At 50.6% G+C, this 24,457-nt stretch overlaps 2 protein-coding genes across 18 annotated transcripts in view; both read right to left on the reverse strand.

Moving 5' to 3' along the window:
• Positions 1-288: 288 nt before the first annotated feature.
• Get4 (guided entry of tail-anchored proteins factor 4) lies at positions 289-19,632 on the reverse strand. Of its 2 annotated transcripts, none has more exons than XM_036172689.1 (9): positions 19,342-19,632; positions 8,266-8,344; positions 7,877-7,955; positions 7,121-7,270; positions 4,616-4,754; positions 3,424-3,564; positions 3,271-3,346; positions 3,065-3,137; positions 289-1,362 (listed from the first exon to the last, which is right to left on the reverse strand). In XM_036172689.1, the coding sequence occupies exons 1-9, from the start codon at positions 19,494-19,496 to the stop codon at positions 1,274-1,276; spliced, it is 981 nt and encodes a 326-aa protein (XP_036028582.1). In that variant the 5' UTR covers positions 19,497-19,632; the 3' UTR covers positions 289-1,273. The 2 variants fall into 2 exon arrangements, with proteins under 2 accessions (XP_036028582.1, XP_036028581.1); XM_036172688.1 differs by having other exon boundaries at positions 7,877-7,958.
• Positions 19,633-21,730: 2,098 nt separating this feature from the next.
• Positions 21,731-24,457, reverse strand: part of Sun1 (Sad1 and UNC84 domain containing 1) — a 48,927-nt gene continuing 46,200 nt past the window's right edge. For all 16 annotated transcript variants that reach the window (XM_036171547.1, XM_036171548.1, XM_036171545.1 and 13 more), the window contains 2 exons: positions 23,512-23,604; positions 21,731-23,216 (listed from right to left, as the gene is read on the reverse strand). In XM_036171547.1, the coding sequence (XP_036027440.1) occupies positions 23,103-23,216; positions 23,512-23,604 (207 nt within the window). In that variant the 3' untranslated portion in view covers positions 21,731-23,102. The remainder of the gene's footprint in view (positions 23,217-23,511; positions 23,605-24,457) is intronic.

Raw genomic sequence — 24,457 nt, forward strand, 5'->3', positions numbered from 1 at the left:
TGGAGGTGGTTTCAATAAAACGCTTCATTTCTAAATCCCAACCAGTGAATTTGGACACTGCTGACACTAACCCTGGCCACTCTGGTGGCCACAGCAGCCTGGATACACAGGGAAATGGCACAGACAGCACAGGATGTGTGTCCCCTCGAACTTGCCAGGTCCAGCCTGGACACAGCCGCTCCCACCCTGCCCAAGGCCTCTGCACCCATAGGTGGAGGCTGAATGCCCAGGTCCAAAGCCAGCCCCGTGCCCAGCCCAGAGCTCACCCAGAAAGGACTACTGCAAAGCCCAGTAGAAAGGATTTATTTATAGTCAACAGGTGACACAAGCCTTCCTTTAAATTCCATTTTTTTTTACAGTAAATAACGCATATTTCCCTCCTTCCCATGCAAGATAGAGGTGTATTAATCTACAACTCTATTTTAATTGTGAAAAAATAAAGTGTCTCCCTTTATAATCAGACTGGTAGCGTGGATATTATCTGTAGTAATGGATGGGGTTGCTCATTTCTGGACTGGTTATTTGGTTAAGTCCTAAAACATTAGGTTGAAAAATCCCTCACCCAGTAAAAATAAACACTACAACGTGAAGGACATGAAAATCCACGGCACCTTTAAAATATTTCCGGAGCAGCAGTGTGGGGCTCATGGGGACCAGCAGGGCTGCAGCTTGAACGGACAAGCCCACAGACTACAGCAGGGGCCACAGCCCTATAGACCACAGGACATTGCTCTGGCCAGCTGCTTGGCCAAGGAACCTGGCCACCACAGCACATGTGCTCTGTCCCCGGGAAGCTCACCATGATTGCAAAAAGACTCTGTGTCCAAACAAAATTCAAACAAACAAGAAACCCAATCCATCTGCAGGACTCAGGATCCCGCCTGGCTTACAGCAGTAGTCTCACTCCCCTGGCAAGCCATGGCTGCACTGGACACAGGAGAAGGGATACCAGTCGCTGACGCCAGGCTGCCAGTCACCCTGCAGCCCTCCCCAAGGAACCAGAGACAAGGACGGCAGCGGGGTGCTGCAGCAAGGCCTGCGCTTTATTGTGGGTGATCTGAAGGAACACGGTTGGCCAGCAGGAGCCGGGCCTTGCTCTTGGTCCTGGCCACACAGCCCTCAGCCACCATACATAAATAGGGACAGACTCTGCACACGTGGCACCACCAGCTGCAGAGCAGGAGCCCACTGGTAAGGGGCCTGGTGCCCAGCCTGGCACTGAATCCGTCCCAGCGGTGCCGGCCATGGGCATCTCCACGCTGGCCAGGCAGCTTCAGTCCAGCTCGATGGGGCTGCTGTCATCCTGGCTCTCTTCCCCCTCCTCCTGCTCTGAGGAGCCCATGAGGCTGCTCAGCAGGTTCCCTAGAGGGAGATACCGGCCAGTGATGGTTAATGCACAGAGGCAGTGTTACCCTGGAATCCCGACCTCCCCAGGGAGCCCACTGCCCAGGTCACCACGTTCAAGTGGGTTGCCTAGACGAAGACACACCCAGCCATATGTTGTCAATGCCCAGAGATAGTGCTGTTCTGAAAGCCCCACCTTCCCAGAGCAGTTTGATGCCCAGGTCACCATGCTTTGCAGGAAAAACAGAGCCCAGAGGCCTAGCTGGCTATAGCTCTTGGAAGCCACACTAGAAATGTCCTGATGACTAGTGATGGGGCAGGACAGACCCCAAACCTCCACCAGCAGGGGAATCTAGTCGTCATGAAGAAGCAGCCCAAGGCCCATGGCTACCAGAGAAATCTGCACAGCGTGCAGACCAGAGCCCCAAGGTCACATCTGAGACACAGCCACCTCCTGTGTACACATCTCAAATGCACAGGACTTACACTGACCATATATCTGCCAACCCTGAAGAGTCCTCTATCCCCGAGAGTGGCAGAGACAGTGAGTGTTCTGCCAGGATGCTTGGGTGTGAGGAGGTAGATGCTCCTCTGCCTGTACTTCCCTGTGGTCCCCTTGGGTACCCTGGTAGCATTTCTGGGGCAAAGGGGAGCTGCTGGCTTTAAAACTCTGTGGGACAAGCAAGCACGCATCCTAACAACCCTGGACTGCTACTCCAAACTGAGGTATGTGTATATGCTTCCAGGAATGCCAATCCCTCAGAGATGCTCAGGCCACTGAGGGTCCAGACAGGAGAAAGTAGTAGTGCTCTGCTGGAGACAGCTGAACCCTGCTCATGCACTCCACAGGCAACAGGCTCAAGAGAGGTAAACATCCTAAGCAAAGCTAGGTATATAGGCTCACACCATGACCTTAGCACTTAGGCTGAGGCAGGGGGATGGAATTGAGTTTGAAGCTAATAAAAGTTACAGATATTAGTGACCTTGTCACAAACAAACAAACATCAACAACAGCTAGGCACCCAGGAGGCTGAGGCTATAAGATCTCTGAGTTCAAGGCCAGCCTGATCTACATAGCAAATTCTGGGCCAGCCAGAACTATATAATGAGACCCTGTTTCAAAAACAAACCATCAACAACAATCAACCAGAGAAACGCTGTCACAGTCTACACTATCCACTAAGGCACAGCTGTGCCTAGAGAGCCCGTGTGAAGCAGCTGTATTCCCTTCCACAACACACAGAGTGTTTGTCTTCACACCACAGGCATGGAAGTTCCACACTCTAGCAGATAATGGCACAGTATAGCTTACGCCATGCCTGGTGCCTGCAGAGTCCCTGCCAGCAGAAGAGACAGAGTTCTGAACGCTGAAGAGGGATTCACTACTTAAAACATGAACTTAGAAGGGCTGGGGAGGGGATGCAGGTCAGTGGTAAAAACTTGTCTAGTGTGTTCAAGGACCTCCCTCAGTCTCTAGCACCAGAAGAAGGAAGGAAAATCGGATACTTCAAATGCAGAGGACTGCACTGCACTGGCCCTGCTTTGGTGGGGGTGCTCATATTTGGAGTTCGGATCCATCAAGTGGTGCCCAGTGGACAACCTGAGCTGTACAGTCACAGACTTCGACAGGTTAGAAACCTATGTCCATGCAGACAGCCCGGAATCATGGCAGAAAGGACCGAGGGGAGTCACCTGTCCCGGACTAGACCACATGGCTCACCTAGCAAGCCTCCATAGGAGGATGTCTGCTTTGGCGGCACACCGAAGAAGAGCTGTCCAATCCTGTCGAGGTACTGCAAGAAGCAGGGCAGTGGGTCAGCAGGTGAACAGTGTCCAGCCACAGAGCCCAGCTGGGGTTGCCCACTCTGCTCCCTCCTCTAGGCTGCGGCCCAGGTGGGGAGCCTCAGCCAAGTGCAAGAGCCTCACCTCGTTGTACATGGGGTCCCTCCGCAGGGACGGCTGATACTGCTCGCACAGCACTGTGAACACAGCCAGCTTGCCACTGCAGTAAGAACCAAGGGTGACTCCCAGTGAGACCCGTGACCGCACAGACACACACCCAGCACCCAGCTCACTCACCCGTCCACAGCCAGCAGCAGAAACCAGATGAAATTGAGCAGGGGTTGAACGAAGGGTGGCCCATCCTCGATGGACGGGTGCTTCTGTGTGTACGTTGTAAAGACCACCAGGGCACTGTTCTTGTTTTTCAAACAGAGAAACCTGCACGTGAGCAGATCCAATGAGTGAACTCCATAGGGGGAGCTAGGAAATGGGGGCGAGGTGGGCACTCCTCAACCACGGCCTCTGCTTTCTCCACACCTGCCTGCATCTATCACAGGAGCACACGGTGCAGGGGGCTGAGTAGGAAACTGACGCTGATGCTGGGCTGGGCTTTAGGCAGGCTTGGTCTCTGCCCAGGATGTTACCCCAGCAGTCCCAAATCCGTCAAGAAAAACACAGTCCGCAGTACTTCAGTGGGGGACAATAGCTGCAGTCCACGCCCAGAGCCAGGCTGGTGAGCTGGAGACGTTACACAATTCCTTTGTCAACATCAACTGGCTGTGGTGGCATACGCCTGCAATTCCAGCACCCGGAAGGCTGAAGCAGGACAACTGCTCTAGGTCTGAGGTCAGCCCGGGCTTTACAGTGAGAACTTGCCTCAAAAGGAGATAAAGTGCTGAGTCCCCACAGCAGACCCTCCAGCTACCATCCACACAGCAAGGCATTTTTGTGGATGACCACAGGAGAGCACTGTCCCCTAGGAAGGGGAGCCTGGAGAAGCAGATCAGATGGCTCAAAAGGTAAGGCGCTGGTCATCAAGCCTGAGGATGAATTTGATCTCAGGACCAATATGGTGGAGGGAGAGGACTCTAACAAGCTGCACTCTCACCTTTACACACGCACACCACAGCACGTGTGCCCTGCACCTCCGCTCTCTGCATATACTAAGAAAATAATAAAAATGTCATTTAAAATAAAAACCAACCCGGGTGCAGTGCCCTCCTGGTTCGGGCAGGTGGGGACAAAGCGTCCCACCAGCCGTGGCCACGCCTCACTCCTCCAGCAAGGATGGCAAACACAGCTGCAGACTCCTAGGCAGGGTCGGCTGCAGAGTGCAGCAGTGGACACTGTGTGAGCTGAAAAGACAGCCTTGGGCCCGAGGGTCCCCTCCAGCCCCGCACAGTCTAAGGACAAGGCAGTCTGCTCAGGCTGTCTCCACTCCAGGCTGGGAGCTGCACAAAGGCCCCACAAAGTCCTCATGAGCACTTACTGTAGCACAGCCTGGGCCACGAACATGTCCACCTCACTTCTGAAGCCCCGGGCAGTGGAGTACTCAACCAGCATGTTGGCGCAGCCCTCGCCGTCAGTGGAGTGCAGGAAATGATACCGAGACTCACAGTAGTTTTGCTCTGTGAAGGGAAAGAATCTGCAGATGGGCACGTGTGAGCAGAGAGGGCACAGGGCCACCCACTCTTCATCCCCTGCTCCAACCCATTTGCCCTGGGCACACCTGCTGCCTTTGCTAGGACAGTAACCCTGGTCTGAGCTGTCTGTCTGCACAGCTGCTCACACCTGCCTGTTACCAGCCTCTTTGTGCCCAGAGAACCAACACCAAACAGCAATGGGCACAGTCACCCAGCCTCCCTTCTCCCTGTTCTAAATGTGCGAAACCGCTATGTCTGCCCAACCCTTGTGTGCATGTGAGTTGGGTCCACAGCAAGTTACTTCTGACCTTCTAACTACCCAGAGGGTCCTGGCTAAGGGAAGCTCCTTTGCATACAGTGAAGATCATCAGTGCCTGCTATGTTTAAAGGCAGAAACCTGCCTAGCATTTTTTTTGTTTTGTTTTGTTTTTTGTTTTTTGAGACAGGGTTTCTCTGTGTAGCTTTGCGCCTTTCCTGAACTCACTTGGTAGACCAGGCTGGCCTCGAACTCTCAGAGATCCGCCTGACTCTGCCTCCCAAGTGCTGGGATTAAAGGCGTGTGCCGCCACAGTCTGGCTCTGCCTAGCATTTTAGCCCAAAGCCTAATAGGAGAGCATGCTGGGAATCCTGAGTAAGATCAAGTAGGAACCTGGGATTCCTTTTATTCCGGGAGCCTTGACAGCAGGAGGAGGAAAGGGGCCCCTCAACACCAACAACTCAGGTCCCCCAGCCCCTGACCCATACACAAAGTGCTTTTCTGCCCAGGGCTTTGGGGTGTCAGAGAGAGAGAGAGAGAAGAGGAGAGGAGAGGAGAGGAGAGGAGAGGAGAGGAGAGGAGAGGGGAGAGAGGGAGAGGGAGCGCATGCACATTGCACGCTCATGTAAAGTAATTAGGGCAGACCCTCATTTCCAGCCTGCTCCTGTCTCACCAAACATCCATGGGATAGGGCACTCTGGGAAGTGAATGGTAGCCTACCCTGGGCTACTTAATCTTGAACAAGTACTTGGAAACTCCCTTCTCTAGGTAGTCATGGTTCCTGGAATGGGTGTGGCCTGGGACAGTACCTCACCCATCCCCAAGGAAGATAGCCACTACAACCTGTCTCAGGCATCGCTACTGAGTGGATCTGAGAATCCCTGTGGCAGCACCATCATGCAGACTGGACATTTCCAGACCACGTGCCAGGCATGTTCTGTGTGAAGGCCTGGCCCACAAGTGACAGGCAAGGCAGCTTGCTCTCAGCTGGAGGACAGAACAGCCCTCAAGAGGAAGGCAGAGCTCAAGAGGCACGCAGTAGGCATACATAGGAACTACACTCCTGAGCTCTGGAGGTTAGGGATTTCCTCTGAGTTTCCGTGAAGTTCTTGATTGTTCTCCCTGTAGTTCTGGAGTAAAGGTAGAGTGCAGAGTGCCCAGGAGGGAGGGGAGAGGAAGAACCATAAGCCCACAGGATGTATGGAAGTCTGTCTGTCTCAGCACATTTGCTGGTGTGTGTGTTTGTGTGTTTGTGTGTGTGTGTGTGTGTGTGTGTGTGTGTGTGTGTGTGTGTGTATGTACCTCTGGGTGGACACCTGCTGGACTCAAAGAACTTGATCAGGTACATCCTGTGATTGTCATGGCTACAGCTAGAGGGGGTGTGGCATCGGGCCTTGCTCACAGAACTAGTCTATACTCAACTTTGAATGACATGACCTCTGGCTCAGACTTTTAGAATTCTCAAGGCACAAAGGAAGGTGTGTGTCACAGGTCACTGTGTACTTCTAAGCATCACCTCTTCTCACCTAAGCTCCATTAGGCCCAGCCCACCCATTAAGAGAGCTGTAGCAAGAATGCCACCCTCACAGGGTACAGCTCCACACCAGCTTCCCCAGAAATGCCACTAAGGTAGGAACTGTTCAGGTCCCAGCGGACATTCACCAAGCATGTGTCTCATGCCCAAGCCAACTCAAGAAACAAGACCAAGCACACCTGCAATCACCCCATGGCCAAATATCTAAGAAACGCTCACCCCAAAATTGAGATAAATATTAAGAGAACTACAGGGCAGGGAGCCACCAAAGGGATGGAGTGGAGGCTCACTGAGGAAGGAGGAGAGTGGGAGGTTGTGGGAAGAGGAGCATTCGACCAGTGGGAGAATCAGGACAGAGACTGGGGAAAAGACAGCACCACTCCCCAGGGGTCCCTTATGAGCCGTGGAGGCTCCATCCGGGTCAGTCTACTACCAAAGCAGAGACACTGGACTTAGCTGGTTGAAAGACAGGCCGATGCTCTTCCCCATGGCCTCTCCCACTTATCTGCAGGCAGGTACACAGAGGATTCGGCTGCTGGCTAGACGAGATCCCAGGCCTACCTTTCCACAGCGTTAGGGCCAGCAACTGGTGGAGCCGAGGATGGCCCAGTTTCCCAGACCCTCCACTGGACCACTTCAAGGCTCTGGATACAAAAGCTACTCGCTCAGGAGAGTTTGGATCCATCAAGCTGAACACTTTAGCCAGATTTTCTGCAAATGACACAATCAGACCCTTACCAAAGGCACATATTAGGTGTCTATGCCAACAAAAATCCAGCACTCTTTGCTGAGGCTGGAGAAGTACTGTATGTGTAAGACCAGCCTGGGCTATAATTCAGACCCTGTCTCAGCTCTCCCAACCTCCCCCTCCCACTATATAACTTCAAAAGAATGCCCAGAAGCCGTTTGGAGTGCTGTGTGCACTGAACAAGTCTGGGGCTTGCCCACTGCCCTTCTGACTATGTTGATGTGAGTGGCCCATGCTGAGAGGCAGGTCTGTGGGGGCAGAGGACCAGCAGGAAGGCTCCAGCTGAGCAGCTTCCTCCTCTGTAAGAGCAGGGGAGGCCACAAAACAGTTTTCAGGAAGGGCTCTAGCAGCCACATGCTGGCTCAGTGGGATTAGTTGCCAACAGGTCTGTCGTGTGTGTCCATGAGCTCAGTTGGGCATAGCTAGTGTGACCATCCCATGACAAAATCAGTCTGGAGCCAGAGACCAACTGTTGTCCCCCACCAAGTGGGACTGGAGGTGGTCAAGGGACTCTGGAGGAGATCAGTTACAGAAGACCATGTAGTGCACCATGTATGTGGAGTCCTCACCCAACAACTCATCAGCTACGTCCACCTCTGCCTTCTCCAAGGATTCAAGGACCAGCATGGACAGGTCAGCTGCACTGTTCTGCTGTAGAACAATAACATACAAAAACATGGTTAACAACAGCCCCCCCCCCCCCCAGTCCTTCGGAAGGGTCGAGGTCAGGCAGGTGGCTGTGAGCTCTGCAGATGGCAGCCTGCAAACACACAGCTAGGGACACTGCCAATGAGCAATGCAGCCAGGTCACTGGCAAGTGGCAACCATACAGAACACAAAGATTCCACAGCAACAGCCATGGAGACTGAGACCCTATGCCATTGGTAGACAGATCCAGGATAGTTCAATACACCCCACGCCTGCTCCTCAGGCCTTTCCTCATCATGGCAGTGCTTACCTGGCCGTGACTGAAGAACAGCAATGCTCCTGAGTACATGAGCTCCCGGGCCTCTGCATGCTTGCTTTGGGACATGTATCTGCAGACAGGGAAGAAGGGAAATCCAACCATGAGTGAGTGGGAAGCCCAGCCATGTGCCATGCAGATGCCTACGAGGGGTGCTTGCTTTCTATGTGCTGGCTAGCCATGCCTGGGGTGGCTACAAATGCCAAGGTAAAACTTTAATTAGAGTACTCTTCTGAGTATGCTGGGTACTGTAGTACCACCCCGGCAAGCTACTCTGAACACAGTTGTGTGGTAGGTTCTGGGGACATAGGCCCTATTAGCAACACACTCACCTGAACATGCAGGGTACCTCCTCCCAAGGCCCAACAAGTAACCCAAGGAGAAGCCAGAGCAGACTAAGATGCAACTTCCATGATGGGGCAGGAGAGATGGGCACTGTCTACCTCAAAACCAAAGGACTGGTCTCCATGTTGGGGACAACTGAGGATAGATCCCTGGAGATAATGATAACAGTGACTGCAGCAACTCTGCCTAGGCCCAACTTGCCCAACTTCAATCATCACCCTCCACACAAGCTGTGTACTGCACTATCTGCTGAACAGTGGAAGCCTTAACCCTTACACTCAGCAGGTGTGATGAGTGCCTCACCATCACCCAAGAACACAGCCAAGGTCCCATGGGCAAAGCTGGAGTTTAAGATGACTATACAAAGGCATTACTAGTGCAGGCAACACTCAAGTCAAGCCTGGGGGTATGATGTAACATCACCAGAATGGACGGCTCTTAGGGGTGTATCCAAGCAGTCAGAGGATATTCCACAACCAGGGCCACCCAGATATCCTCAGTAGGGCACAGGTCCCAAACACCTTGTGTCTCTGCACTGATAGTAAAGCCAGCATATGAAAGCCAACATTGCAAGACCACCCTTGAGCTTTGTCAGCACCATTAGAAGGCAGTGGCTCCATAGCGCCACCATGCACTCTGGGGTCCCACCACCAGCCAGGCAGATAACTTGACTGTTGTGTAGCTATTTCTTCCAAATTGTAATAATCCCCCCCCCCCCCCCCCAGCCCTGGAGAAGTAAACATACAAGGCTTAGGCAGCCCCTGAAACTTATAAACCTTACATAGCCTCTCCTCAAGGTTATACAAATGGTAACAGTTGGTGGGGGGAATGGACCCACCCACAAGCTAGAAGCTGTGCAGGGAACACCAATGATGCAGCTGCCTTTGAATCATCCAATGCTCTGTTAGCCTTATGAGCTCAAAGGCCCAGTAAGCCGGATGTGGGTTCAATCATTTCTTTGGTCTGTTGGCAGTGACCTATCTGGAGTGAACAGATATTTGTTCATGTCTCTGCAGGAAGATTCACACAACACAACTGGTACCCAAACAGGAACCAATGACTTGAGGAAGAGTGGTTGCATGGCCCAACATGGTGGTGATCTGTGTGAGGATGGAATATCTATGAGGCGATCCCATTGTATTTTCCTTTCCTCATGTAGGATGGAATGGAGTAGTACCTCCTTGTTGGAGTGGAGGGTGCATACTCCAGGCCATGGGTGATAAGACATGCAACCAAGGCCAAGCTATCTGAAAGTGGAGCATTCCTAGGCAGAATCATTAGGTGGCCATCCTCTTGTACTTGATATGGGATATCACAGGGATGTTACCCAAACCACTGATGGACTAGAGGATTTACCACAATCCTTGAATGTAGCACATTAGGGAACAAGCTACAGTATCAGGTGCATAGCCTCTGTTATAGGAAAAGACACAGGATGCTACCCACTATATTACCCCCTAGTAATTGGCAGGAAAAGTAGAGAAAAGTGAGGATGAGAGCAAGACCCAAAAACTTGGAAATCCTTGGGAAGAAACTGGGAAGAAGAGAACATGGTAGAAATTACAGAAGAGACCCCACAAGTCCAACCTTTAAGAGGGAAAAGTCCGCCGGGGGGTGGCGGCGCACGCCTATAATCCCAGCACTCGGGAGACAGAGGCAGGTGGATCTTTGTGAGTTCGAGGTCAGCCTGGTCTACAAAGCGAGTTCCAGGACAGGCTCCAAAGCTACAGAGAAACTCTGTCTCGAAAAAAACCAAAAAGAGGGAGAAGTCTATGATTCAATAAGCAAACAGCCAAGAAACTACAACCCAGCATTTAGCATCTGAACTGCTTGATGAGGAAAGGCCACCGCTCCCAAGGCTGTAGAACACAGCAACCGACAGGATCAATCTGAGTGTAGTGCAAGCTAAGAAACTAGGTGATGTATTATCCATCACCCTGCTGCGGGATGTTCTGTATGTCAATGTGTTGCTCTGATTGGTTAGTAAATAAAACACTGATTGGCCAGTAGCCAAGCAGGAAGTACAGGCAGGACAAGCAGAGAGGAAAATTCTGGGAAGTGGAAGGCTGAGGCAGAGAGACACTGGCAGCCGCTACCATGTCAAGCAAGATGTAAGGTACTGGTAAGCCACAAGCCATGTAGCAAAGTATAGATTAATAAAAATCTATACTTAATTAGATTAATAAAAATGGGTTAATTTAAGATGTAAGAACTAGAGAGCTAGAAGCCTGAGCCATTAGGCCAAACAGTTTAAATAATATAAGCATCTGTGTGTTTATTTTATAAAATGGGCTGTGGGACTGCCAGGGCTTGGTGGGACCTGGACAGAAAGCTCCAGCTACATACACCACCCCTTGAGACAAGAATCACACAACCTTAGGCAACAGGAGGGGAATCAGCCCTGGTATAGTGGTTCATAAAGCTAAAAGGGACACTTGGTTATTGCTAGCTGAGGTCTCCGTGAATATCAGGGACTGGCAGAGAGCAGAGGAGAGACAGGCATTACTGTACATGAGAGAAGTACTGTCTGATGCTCACTTCACTAAGTCACAGAAGAGTCAAGAGAGAGGCTGATCGAGCAGGCACCATGGACTAGGGTGGGCTTTGCTAACCCCACAGAGAGACGTGATCTTCATGAGGTAGGAGAGGCTCTCCAGATCGGAAAGACTGACATGTAAACAAGGTTAAGAAAATGGCAAAGCAATCACAAGGGAGGAAAGAAGAGTTAGGACGACCAAAGGGTGTGCCCAGGCCACTCGGAGGCAAATGTGGCAAGATGTGTGTTGAATTGGAATCACTGGGAAAATATTAAAAAAAGAAAAATATTAGCAGAGTCAAGTGCTGTGCAGTGAGCTTCTGAGGCTTTAAAACCCGAGCCACAGTCCACAGACATCAATGCTACAACAGAGCGGGCAGTTACTGCCTCCAGCTCGAAGCATACTGGGATAAAGACTGCTCAGATTGGGGCCTCTTTCAGTAGTGGTGGTCTGGAAGGGTGAGGATTAGGGTGCCTGCCAGAACCAAGGAACCAGGTCCAGAGGTAAGCCTCTCCTGGGCCTGAGCCAAGACAAGCAGCGTTAAGTCTGCCCATCAGAACACCAGGGACAGAGATGCACAGCAGTCCTGGGGCAGCAGCAGCCCAGGATGACGTCAGGTGGTTCATGGAAAATGCCTGTGGCTTCTGGAGGGCCAGGTGGGGTGCTGTCCCCCAACCATGGTACTGGGCTATTGTCTCCAACATTTCTCTGGGGACAGAACAACTGACAGAAGTCACGAGGTCTTTCCTGCTGGTCTAGGCTTGCTACCAACTCTTTTTTAGGGTCCCTTAGCTGCTCAAGACCATGGACACTTATTGGGAATGGGTAATTGTGCATCTCCAGAGAATCTGCCCATTCTCTCTAAAAAGGTTTACTACAGAGCGCTAACCCCCTAAGTGTCTTACAGATGTGTAGAAATGAAGGGATTGAACAAAGGCAGCCCTCCTGAATGGGAAAGGACTCTGAAGCAGGAAGGTCGTCAAGTGAAAACTGTGCTGCCAGGTGTGAACCATCTGTTGTGAAGCTGGTGGCCAGGGAGGTCCCACCAGCCATAAAGACCACTGCTAGAACCAGATGGTAAGTCCCTGCTGTTGAAGACACCACATGCTTTGGCTGCAGGACACGGGGGTATAGGCTAGAACTCAACTGAAAGTTCTCTCCCCACTCACGGGCTTTTGTAGAGCCAAAGGCACGGAGACTGGTGGGGACAACTGTTCCTGACTGTCAGGAAAGGTTATGGACTCTGCGGGCGGGCTACAGTGCCAACAGGCCAGGGAAGACGTACCCGTGGTACAATGGTGACACAACTGTTAAGGTGCACCACCGACCTCTTTCTGCGTGGCCTTACAGCCTTTCAGAACTCTTACCTGGCACTGTAAGCCCGGGCAAATGTCCACAGCTAACAAGGTCACAGACCCTGTGTGAGGGCGACTGCTACTGTTTGGCCGAATGGCTACATTGTGCCTGTCAAATTAAACATCTGTATTCCCCCACAGTTACTGCTGGCCCTCAACTGGTCAGGGAAGGAAGTCTCTTTTCCAATGGGAGATGTAGTGTAGAGCCTTAGAAGAGATCAAGCTGAGACTCAGATGGACTGGTGTGGCAGAGTGGCACAGCATTCAACCACAAATGAAGGAAAATCACCCCAAGCCTCAGCAAGCACTGCTGAAGAGGGGACGAAAAATACTCAAAGAGTGGTGGAAAGAGTGGCATGCTACAGCTATTTCCTGAATTGAAACATCCCTGGGGGAGGGGAGGCGCACACTTAAAACTCAGGAAGTGAATGAACAAGCCCCAAGAAGTAAAAAAACATCCCAAGTCCCAAGAAGTTTCTGCAACTTAAAAGATGCCCATGGGCTCTCCCCGTAAGGTGAAAGAAACAGCAACAATTGCCATATAAAGAGGATGCCTCCACCAGCTAGGCTGCCTGTAGATCATGCCAGAAATCCAGGGATACAGTTATTGCTCATACTGGAGTGCTTTGGGGTCTCAGCGACGCTCCTGTAAGTAACCCCAATAAGCTCACTGGTTCACTAAGCTAGACTTGATAAAACTATTAACTTTGGTCTGTTGGTGCCCTACTGGGTGAAGAGATGTTTATTCACATCCCCCCAGGGAAGGTACTACAAAAGGGCATTCTAGAAAAGCAAATGCTGTACTCAAAGGCAAGCAACCTCATGTTGCTATCTGCATGAACAAAGACCACAGGTATTGTTCCTTTTTTTTTTTTTTTTTGGTTTTTTCAAGACAGGGTTTCTCTGTGTAGCTTTTCACCTTTCCTGGAACTCACTTTGTAGACCAGGCTGGCCTTGAACTCACAGAGATCCACCTGGCTCTGCCTCCTGAGTGCTGGGACTAAAGGCATGTGCCACCACCGCCCGGCTACAGGTACTGTTCTTAATGACAGTCACTGGTTTAGGGTGGCTTGTGCAGGACACCAGACTCCCAAGTCCTTCTATCTGAGGCTTAGCAAGAAAAACACCCATAGAAACAAAAGGAAGTGTTCCGTCAATGACACACCAAATTCCCAAGATCTGAACCTGCCACTGACCATGTCCTACCTTACTGAAACCACCTGTTGCCAGGTCAATGAAAGTTTGTAAAGATTAAAGTTCCAACAATGAAAAAAGAATTCTCATCACAAAATTCCTGGGGTTGGGGATTTAGCATTTAGCTCAGTGGTAGAGTGCTTGCCTAGCAAGCGAAAGGCCCTGGGTTCGATCCTCAGCTACACACACACACACACACACACAAACACACACACACACACACAAAAAAAAAAAAAAAAAAAAAAACTTTTGGGAACACAATACCACAGGTAGCTGTGCACGGCCGGGGACAAATTCTACAGCCTCCAAGGAGACTCACAGCAGCAATGTCTCACCTAACCCACAAAGGGCGGGCTGTGCCAGGACTCCAGCTGACTTTGCTCTTACTACTGGGGCACATGAGTTACACCTGGCATCCCAGCACTTGGTGGTGGTGGTGGTAGGGGTCTGAGGATAGAGCTCAGTAGAGTACTTGCTTGGCATACATGAAGGCCCAGGTTCCATCTCCAGCACTGTGAAAACTGGGTATGGCTGCACATACCTGTATCGTGGCACCGAGGAGGTAGAGATAGGAAGAGCAGATTATCTTTGGTTACATACAGAATTTGAGACTAGCCTGGACTACAGTATTCATGTAGTGTTGGCTAAAGAGAGAAAATTAGAGCTGGACGAAAGCTGGTCCACAGGCTAGGGAAATGGTTCAATGGCTAACTACATGCTAAGCAAGTGTGCTGACCTGAGTTCACATCTCCAGTCCCCACATAAAACCTGTATGTGGGGGCTGGAGAAATGGCTTGGAAGTTGCTCTTTACTAGCACCAAATGTCAGCTTACAGCCACCTGTAACTCCAGGTCTAGGGGACCTGATGCCCTCTTCTGGTCTCTGTAGGCACCCACACACACGTGGCACACAGACATTTATACAGATAAAACACTCATCCACAAAATAAATACATTTATTTAAAAAAAAAAAAAAAGGCCAGGCAACGGTGGCACATGCCTTTAATCCCAGTACTCGGGAGGCAGAGGAAGGTGGATCTTTGTGAGTTCGAGGCCAGCCTGGGCTACCAAGTTAGTTCCAGGAAAGGCACAAAACTATACAGAAAGACCCTGTCTCGAAAAACAAAACAAAACAAAAAAGGTGCCAGGCGGTGGTGGCACATGCCTTTAATCCCAGTACTCGGGAGGCAGAGGAAGGCAGATCTCTGTGAGTTCGAGGCCAGCCTGGTCTACCAAGTGAGTTCCAGGAAAGGCACCAAAGCTACACAGAGAAACCCTGTCTCGAAGAAAAAAAAAAAGACAAAACAAAACAAAAACCTTGTAGCTGTGTGTACTTGTGACCCCAGTGCTGGGGTTGCCGGCGTGTCAGCCCAAGCTGCAGTTGTGAGTGCTAGGTTCAATGACAGAATCTGCCTCCAAAAAACCAAAAAAAGGTTCAGACCAACTGACCTGGAAAGGGAATTCTCCCACCTGTTGAGCTGGCTACGGGCTGCACTCTGCACTCTAGGTCTCCAGATTTTGTCAACTGTCACCCATGCTGGGGTGGACTTTGGTGATGCAGCTGTCTTTGAATCACTTCTGCTCCTGTAAGTAACCCCTCACCCATATTCATGGAAGTAACCCAATGCTGGCTCCCCAAGTTGGACTTTGGTGGTATCTGTACTGTCTGGGATTTCCTGTCTGTGACGTTCATGTCTCCCCAGCAGTGTCTCACTACCACTTTGTAGGACAGAAGTGAAAAGTAGTGGAATAGTGGAAGACTGGGTAGGCTGAAACTGGAAACTCCTCACCCACACAAAGCAACCAACACTGGGGCCCTGGAGGACAGCATGGTGGCGCTGTCACAGGAAAGCCAAATCGCTTCTGACTTGCTGAGATACCAACAACCAGGCCTGCAAAGCTCATCCCTCCTCCTGGGAGACATCTGAAGAGACAAGACAAGGTGGTCTGCCACAACAGGACCCTAGTTATGTCAAGGGGCTCTCAGGTCACCAAGGCCCAATCTCTGTGGACTATCTGGCTCCTCCTCTCCCATACGGGATATGAGTGGTGACATTATAACGGGTTGTGACACATTCACAGGACAGAACATGATATCAACGTAGATCAGCCTCAGAGGCTGAGTGAACTAGAAAGCCACATAGATGGAGAGTTCTTTGACCACTAAGTAAGAACTGTGCTGAGGAACAGACAAGTTGCCTGGGAATACTAGTTTAAGAGAGGCGATCGGGGTGATGACCATGGACATCTTCAGCATCACCATCTTCCAGAGTAAAACATTTATGCAAACACTTCGTTTTTATTTTTTTCTGAGACAGGGTTTCTCTGTGTTAGTATAAACACTCACTTTAAATATGTAAGCATCACTTATCCATTCAAAGGAGTTGAAAAACCAGGTGAGATGACTCAGCTCAGCAGGATTAACTAAATTCAATCCCCAGGACCCTGAAGGGGAGAATGAACTCCTGCAGGTTGTCCTGACGTTAACGTGTGTATGCAATGACACAGATTTAAAAACCAGTGCCTTGAGCATTAGGATGTCTCTCTCTAGCAGTCCTACCCCATGGATGACCCTGAGCCTATGTGGAACTTCACAGGAACCCTTAAGTCCCCAGAGCAGCAGGGGTGACTCAGTTTCCCTCATTCTCAAGTAGTTCAGGGACGCTGAAGTACAGTTAAGCTCTGTAACAAGTACACAGTAGAATGCTGTGTCCCTGGAGCACACTTATGGCAGGTTCCCTGTATGCTGACAACATGTGGCCTCAAACAATGAAGAGGCAGAACTTGTCCATTATCGTCCCTAGTTCACCTTGACCAAGGGAACTCTTCTGGTCACATAAGACTAAATTAACTGAATGTCCTCAGTCACAGAAGGGCTGGTTCAAAACAAGAACATGTTTATTCTTGGAGATCCAGTTTTGTTGATGAATCAAAAAAAATGGTACTGGTGGTGGTGGCATACACCTTAAAAAAATTTACCTGTTTATTTTATGTACATTGATGTCTTGCCGACATGTATGTCTGTATAAGGATGTTGGATCCCCTGTAACTGGAGTTACAGATAGTTGTGAACACTCATGTGGGTGCTGAGAGTCAAACCGGGTCCTCTGGAAGAACAGCCAGTGCTCTAACCACTGAACCACCTCTCCAGGCTCATGGTAATGCCCTTAATCCCACCCAGAACTTTGGAAACAGAGTTCTGAGTTCGAGAAAATCCTGATCTACATGCGAGTTCCTGGACAGCCGGGGATACATAGAGAAAGCCTGTCTTAAAAAACCAAAAACCAAAACCAACCAACCAAAAAAAAGGTAAGACGCCAGGATGTGTCCCCAATGTTGCGGAAGTATAGACCGTGATTGGCCTGCTACATAGAGGAACCCCTGCAACCCAAAGCTGTGTTTTTTCCTTTGTTTGTTCATTCAACAACTGCTTGGGCCAGTTGGCTGACCCTGCCCCATGAAACATCAACATAGGAAAAAATAACCATTCAGTTGGCCTGATGACATAGGCCTGCTGTCCCAGACACTTAGGAAGCTGAGCCTGGAGGATCAAGAATTCTAGGCCTGCCTGGGTTACAGAGCTGAAGGCACACTCATTCAAAATTCTAAGTTTTAAAAAAGGGCTGGGCCGGGCGGCAGCGGCTGTGGTGATAGTGCATGCCTTTAATCCTAGCACTTGGGAGGCAGAGCCAGGCGGATCTCTGTGAGTTCGAGGCCAGCCTGGTCTCCAAAGTGAGTTCCAGGAAAAGGCGCAAAGCTACACAGAGAAACCCTATCTCGGAAAAAACAAAAACAAAAAAAAAAAACCCCAAACAAACAAACAAACAAACAAAAAACAGCTGTAGTGTATCTCAAAGGTAGAGTCCTTGCCTGACTTGTGAGATATCCTGGGTTCCATCCCCAGCATCACAAAAATATTAAAAACTAAAACCAGTTACTTATCAATCATTAGGTACATGTAGACCTTAACTTTTTGTTGTTGTTTTTTGAGACAGGGTTTCTCTGTATAATAGCCCTGGCTGCTCTTGAACTTACTTTGTAGGCCAGGCTGGCCTAGAACTCGAGAGACTCATCTACCTCTGCCTCTCAGTGTTGTGATTAAAAAAGCATGGGCACCATGACTGGCTACAGACTTTTAACTAAAAAATAAAGCAAGTGCCTACCCAATATAATTAGTTTTTCCATTCAGGACAATGTGACGGAACCAGATGTAGCCAGACTGGTTTGCATTTCTAGCGTCTGGTTTAGTACACAGAAAATTCCCCAACAAGGCTGCCCTATAAGTAAGGTAACCTGCAATTAAGAGTAGTGAGGACTAATGTCTTGTTAAGCTGACAGCCAGTGACTAAACCCCCTGCTCCTAATCCAGGCCACTCCATAGATAAAGCAAATGGGAAGTCTTTGAAACCAAGGATGCCAGGGCTCACCCCACACCCGCCAAGGCCCTGGACAGAGCAGTGGCATGGAGGAAAAACACTGCAGGGCTGGTCTCTGAGGCTCGGTAACTCCCACATGTGGCCTTGGTCACATGTCCTTTCCTACTATGTCCTCCTGGCTATTTGTCAGGCTCGCTCTGGGCACGTGGGGAGGAAGTGGGAAATGTCCTCAAATGTAAATAAACAAGGGTGAGCACTAATATACAGGGCTTCAAGGCAGTGAGGCCACTGTGTAAGGTGTCACACACACACACACACACACACACACCGTCATGGCAGCGTCACCCAGCCCCCAGAACGCACCACGCCAGGATCAAGCTGGAGGGGGTGACTTGGGAGGAGTCTCACAGCGCACAGGGACCCTACGTTGACAGTGATGGATGGCTGAAATGTGCTACTGGCACTGCACCTCTATGCAGACACAATATAACCACTTTCCACTCATTTTACGGTAGACCGAAAACTGCCCTAAAACAAAGCAAGCCGACTTAAACAAAAAGTAGGTCTGAGGGGCGCAGAGGCTAAACCCACAGCACGGACATGGAGCAGGAATGCTGCTGCTATCTTGCAGTGAGGAATAATGGTCCAAGAGGGGGATTATCGGCAGGCAGCTGCTCACAGGCAGGAGGAACCTGGAATCAAGCCTGCTGATGGCCACGGGCAGGCCCATCGCGTCTGCACTTGAACACACTTAAGCCGGTGGTGCTACTCCAGTCGCTGGCCACTGAAAGGAGGACCAGGAGAAACTACGCTGTGAACAGGACCTGACTACCGGCGGGAGGCTCCAGAGAAGCGGAGGCCAGTGGAGGAAGAGGGTGGGCTGGGAATGGCGGGAAGAGAGGCCTATAAGGAAGGAGGAGGCCTAAGGGAGGGCAGAGAGGCCCCGGGAAGGGGAGGCCAGAGAAGTTGGCTGGGGTAGGATGCCTGGGAAGGGGAAAGATCGGGCGGGAGAGGACAGCGCAGCGCAGCGCAGCGCCGCGAGGAAGGGAGGAACCCAGAAAGGTGAGGCCGAGAGAAGAGGAGGAGGAGGAGGGGGAAGCCAGGCAGGGAAGAGGAGGCCCTGCCGAGTAGTCCAAGCCCGCCGCCCCCGCTCCGACCCACGACAGGCAGCCGTGCGAGCCAATGAGAGTGCGGGGCGCCGCAGCACAGCCAATGAGCAGCAGCGGAGGCGGGGCCTCGGCGCCAAGCCACCGCCCGCGCCCACCTGAAGAAGAGGGTCCGGTACATCTGGTGCGCCTCGTAGTAGTCACCCTTCTCGACGCTGGCACGCAGCTTGCCCTCCACGCGCTGGACGCCACCGCGGTTGCGGGCGCCGTTGCGGGCGCCCTCCTGCTCTGCCATCGCCGCCGCCGCCGCCATGGGCCGGCGCTCCGCGCAGAGCTGACGCTGTCGCAGGCGCGGTCGGCGGCACCTCCCGGCTTCCGTCCCTGCGGCCACCGCACGCCCTCTACGGTGGCCGAGAGGAGCCTCGCGAGGGCGGGCGCGCCGCGGGCCGCACGTGATACGGGCGGAGCCACGGAGTCCGGCGTGATCCGCCAGAACCTCGCGAGCTACGCCCCGGGCTGGTCTGCAAAGGACCCTGCGAGCATGGGCGGGGAATAAGCGGAGGGGGTGGGGTCCGGTCCGCGAGCTAGCACGCGTCCCGGAAGGAACGTGCTAGTAGTCACGCGAGATCGGGAGGGGCAATACGCTGGTCGTGTGTGTGTGTGTGTGTGTGTGTGTGTGTGTGTGTGTGTGTGTGTGTGTGTGTGTGTGTGTGTGTGTGTGTGTGTGTGTGTGTGTGTGTGTGTGTGTGTGTGTGTTACATGCGGGTGGGACTACACGCTGGTTGTGTGTGTGTGTGTTGGGGGTTGCAGTTACTGCACAATGTTATGCAAGTAAACTGGGCCAGAGGACGCCTCAATGAGGTGGCTGCTATTCGCGCGTCCCTGAAATTGCCCTAAGCACGTGGCCACATATTAGGACATTTGATGTGCCTTACACCTGCCCGGGAGTGCAGTCATCTTGAGTGACATCAGGGACTGGGCAGTATGCTCAGGCCAGAACATGTGATGGAGATCCAGACCCAGTTGTTGGAGATCCAGACCCAGTTGTGGTTGAAGCAGGATGCCTGGCCATGACTTGGGGGCGGGGATGCAGGACATGATCAGAGTTACCATCTGATAGCATCCTTTAAGACTCACGTTACAGAATTCTACACAGAACCTTAAAAATATGGTTTTGGGTGCTGGGGATCAAATTCAGGGCCTCTATTCTTGCTTAGTACACACTCAGCCTTCATTTTACTTTGAGATATGGTCTAAGTTACTTAAGTTAGCCCTTGAACTCCTGCATCAACTTCCCTACTATCATAGGAACTATACCTGCACCCCAGTCCACTTAGACTGGTATTTTATATAGCACACACCATTCATTGTGCATGCTGGAAGCATGGTAACAGATTACTAGTCCGAGCACATGATCTCTGGATTATCCATACTCACTCTTCTGTGATAACAGATTTATGCTTAGAGGGCACTACCACATAAGGGCCACTTGGGCACAGCAGTCCAATGCCAGGCCAGTCTACCTGATGATCTAGACACTTTCTAGGTGACAAAGGGACAAGTGGTGCATGCAGCATGAGTGTGCTACCAGGGGATGACTTGTCTGGATGGGATGGAGTGGTACCGTTTGTCATAAATTCTGGAATTGTTCCCCAGACAGGGTCTCTTATGTTGCTCTGGCTGTCTGGCCTGGAACTTGCCATGTAGATCTGGCTGGACTTGGAACTCACAGTGATCCACATGCCTCTGCCTCTTGAGTGCTGGGAGTACACCACCACTCCTGGCTGAATTCTCTAATATTTTTAGATCCCAATTGACAGCAGGTACTCAAGTCAGGAGAGCAAAGCCCTGGTAAAAGGAGTCCTCTATAAGAGAAAAAAAACCCAGCCAGGCTATAGTGGTGGTGCACATCTTTAATCTCAGCACTCAGGAGGCAGAGGTAGGTGGATCTCTGAGTTTGAGGCCAGCCTGGTCTATAGAGTGAATTCCAGGATAACACAGAGAAACCCTGTCTTGAAAAAAAAAAAAAAAAAAAAAAAAAAAAGGAAAGAAAACAGACAAAACTAACAACAGCAATGCCTAAGAACTGAAGATCCTTCAGTGTGACACTTCTGTACATGTGGTGGAAACCAGAGCTGTTAAAAGGGATGACAAGGGCTGGAGAGATGGTTCAGAGGTTAAGAGCACCGACTGCTCTTCCAGAGGTCCTGAGTTCAATTCCCAGGAATCGCATGGTAGCTCACAACCATCTCTAATAAGGTCTGGTGCCCTCTTCTGTATACATAATAAATAAATAAATAAATCTTTTTTTTTTTTTTTTTTTAAAGGGATGACAAATGCTCCAAAATATATTTGGCAGGCTGTGGTGGCATGGTGCTCTGGAAGATGAGACCCAGGGCCTTGTGCCCATGCCCTTTTAGGCTGGACTGTCTCTAAGCAGGAAGAGGATGGAGGCTTTGGAAGACAATGGGAGTGCCTGCAGGACTTAGCAGGAACTCCCAGAGCACACAATCCCTCCCCACCCCCATGGGCAGAGACAAGACAAACTGAGAAAAGAAATACACACTTTTATTATTCACTTGAAATAGCACATGCACTTTTAAAAATTATAACTCTTTTATTTAAACATCTCGATAGCATCTTAATTTGGTGGCAGTGTAAGCACTACCAAAGACAAGTGTTCTGAAAAGCATTTACAAAAATACATTGCACAAAGTCCTATCTTGCATCTTTAAAAATAAATATTCAAAATATCTCCACCCCAAGTCCCAAATTTAGTTTCATATAGGAAATTCTGTTTCTGCGTGTAACTTGCAGTATGCAAAATGTGTGCACATCACCAAACCTGGCCGCACAGGCAGTGGCTCTAACCCTATGGAGTGGGATATGCTGCTTTGGGCTACTTTCTCAAAGATTGCCTGCTGCCTGCAATGTGCACTAAATCCCAACTCCGAGCCCCAGCAAGTGAGCTGCTTATGTTCTGCCAAGGCTGTCTAACCAATGAAACTTAACAATTCTTTATGTAAAACATCTGAACACTTCAAGTGTCCAGATGAAGTATCAGTTATAAAGTCTGCTCACAAAATAGTCTAAATATTAAATATTAATTATAACCAAACTTGAGGCAGGGGAGAAGGGCCAATAATGGTGCAGAGGCAAACCCAAGAGCAGCAGGAAATGCTGCTGTGGGAAAGACCAAGAGTGACAGTCATCAGCACCACCTGATAGGGTGGCATTTTAGTGTTCCCCCTTCAGCAGAGCCTAACACAGCTTGAGGACACCAGAGGTTGACATCTCAAGAGGTTCTTGTCCGTACTGTGAATGAATCCCACAAGAATAGCCCAGCTGAGACCCAAGAGCGCCATTCATAGTGCATGTACCCCACTGCCCTTTTGGGTCACACCCTCAGCAAAAGCCTGATCCACTCCTCTGGGGAATGGTAGGTCCCAGCTAAGAGCAGACAGCCCAGGACATACCTAGCCTCTCCCTACCAGGGAACCTGGAAGGGGTCAGATGACGATGGAGCAACAGTTTTCCCTGAAAGAAATGCATGGGTCTAGCAATGGGACTTCTGCCTTCCTGACAGCCAGAGGCCAGCCAGTGCAGAGCTTTCGGCCTCCACATATCAGCAGCCTGGAACCTGCCAGTCTCTCTGCTTTCTGACTTTATCCATTGAAGCAAATTCCCCGAATCAAAGGGAGTGTCTAAGAATCATACATTCAAATGAATCCACAGAGCCCAACAGGCTTTTGGGCCCTGAGAACACATGCACAGCCTCGGGACTCAACATGTCCTCATGTCCATCACACATTTATTGAAGGGTGACAGGTTCCTATGCTCATGTGCTCTCTTCCCCAAAGGGTTCCAGTGTTATGGCGTCTTGGTATATACAGACATGTACAAACAAGGCTGGAGTGTTCTACTGGACAGGTTCTCCGTGGACTCGGAAGCGGTAGAGGCAGGTGTACTCAGGGTGGCCCCAGTTGGACAGAACCCGGAGCTCCACTATCTGGAAGGCTTGGTCAGGCCTTTCCTGAAGTTGGGGGAATAAGTTACTTTGCATCAGCAGTCAGACCCCGCCCCCCATACACACACCACCCCCGACCAATCCCTTGCCCCTGTGGGATATGTAATAAGAATCAACCAAACCCCAAATAAGCCTAGCAAGTAGTTGGGATTCAGGGCATAAGTGTTGACAGCACAGGCTGCCTGCTGTGTTTGACCTTTTACTGAGGCACAGAGCTAGGCCATGGCTAATCCTCACCACACTCTCCATATGTCAGGCCCCACAAAGACACGAATGAGGGAAGCAGGATCCTTGTGCTTACCAGTGTGTGGAACATTTGGAGTGAGTCTCCTTCCTGGTCATAGGTAAACCGTCCCAGAGGCTGCCCCTCTTCCTGATACTCTGTTTCCAGTCCCTGCAATGACCATTTGTTATAGCAGAAATAACAAGAGTCACACTACTCCAGCCCTGCCGTCCTGAGTGACAGGCCACCTCCCCTGAGAGAGGCCTGCTGAGGCCCTCCCTGGAGGGGTATACTGTCACTGGCTCCCTAGAACCCACAACCATCCAAGGGCAGCTGTGGTTACTACCATTAGGGAAACATGCACACAGCCACACAGAGCACCAACTTGGGATGGCCATGATCATGCTCAGAACCCCCAAAGCACAGATACCCTCATGAGAACTGTGTAGATTCTGGGTGCCCCAAGTAAGGGATATAAGCAGGATGAGAGCAGCAGGTAAATTAGAGCAAAGTTGGAAGTGTGGGAAGTTCTGGAGATAGATGGTTGTGGGGTGGGCAAGAGTGACCATCCCTGAGCTACCACATGTCATTTAGATATGCTTAAAATGATGGGTTCTATATTAGAGAAAATATAAAGGACTTTATAAAGGGAAAGGGCTTCACAGACAATGAGCAGATGTTAACTACAAAGTAGAGAGTAACAACGGGACTCTGTGACAGTGACATATGACTAAGAAAGGTGGTGAGTTCCAGAAGCTACAAGAGAGCAACATGGCTTCCAGAGATTGTGCAAGTGTGCAAGTGCACAAGCACACAAGCACTGTACACAACTGCTAAAGGACCTTAACTGTGCCCCCAGGAGCATATGCAACAAGACCATGTCTCAAGGGCTGTTGCTTTAGTTCAGTTAGCAGAGCCTTTACCTAGGACACTGGTGAGTGAGGAACTGGAGGCGTGGCTCCGTGGCAGAGCCCCTGCCTAGAATCCCCCAGTGAGGGGCTGGGGTGTGGGACAACAGTGGAGC

Source organism: Onychomys torridus, chromosome 22, assembly GCF_903995425.1.
Source record: "Onychomys torridus chromosome 22, mOncTor1.1, whole genome shotgun sequence".
Classification (NCBI taxonomy): Eukaryota; Metazoa; Chordata; class Mammalia; order Rodentia; family Cricetidae; genus Onychomys; species Onychomys torridus.

Excerpts from the sequence above, each read along its gene's own strand:
- Get4 (XM_036172688.1), bottom strand. The coding sequence starts at position 19,496 with ATGGCGGCGGCGGCGGCGATGGCAGAGCAGGAGGGCGCCCGCAACGGC. Across the intron at positions 7,959-8,265 it reads TGTTCTTCAGTCACGGCCAG|CAGAACAGTGCAGCTGACCT; the intron begins GTAAGCACTGCC and ends ATTGTTCTACAG. Across the intron at positions 4,755-7,120 it reads GGCCCTAACGCTGTGGAAAG|AGCAAAACTACTGTGAGTCT; the intron begins GTAGGCCTGGGA and ends TTCCCTTCACAG.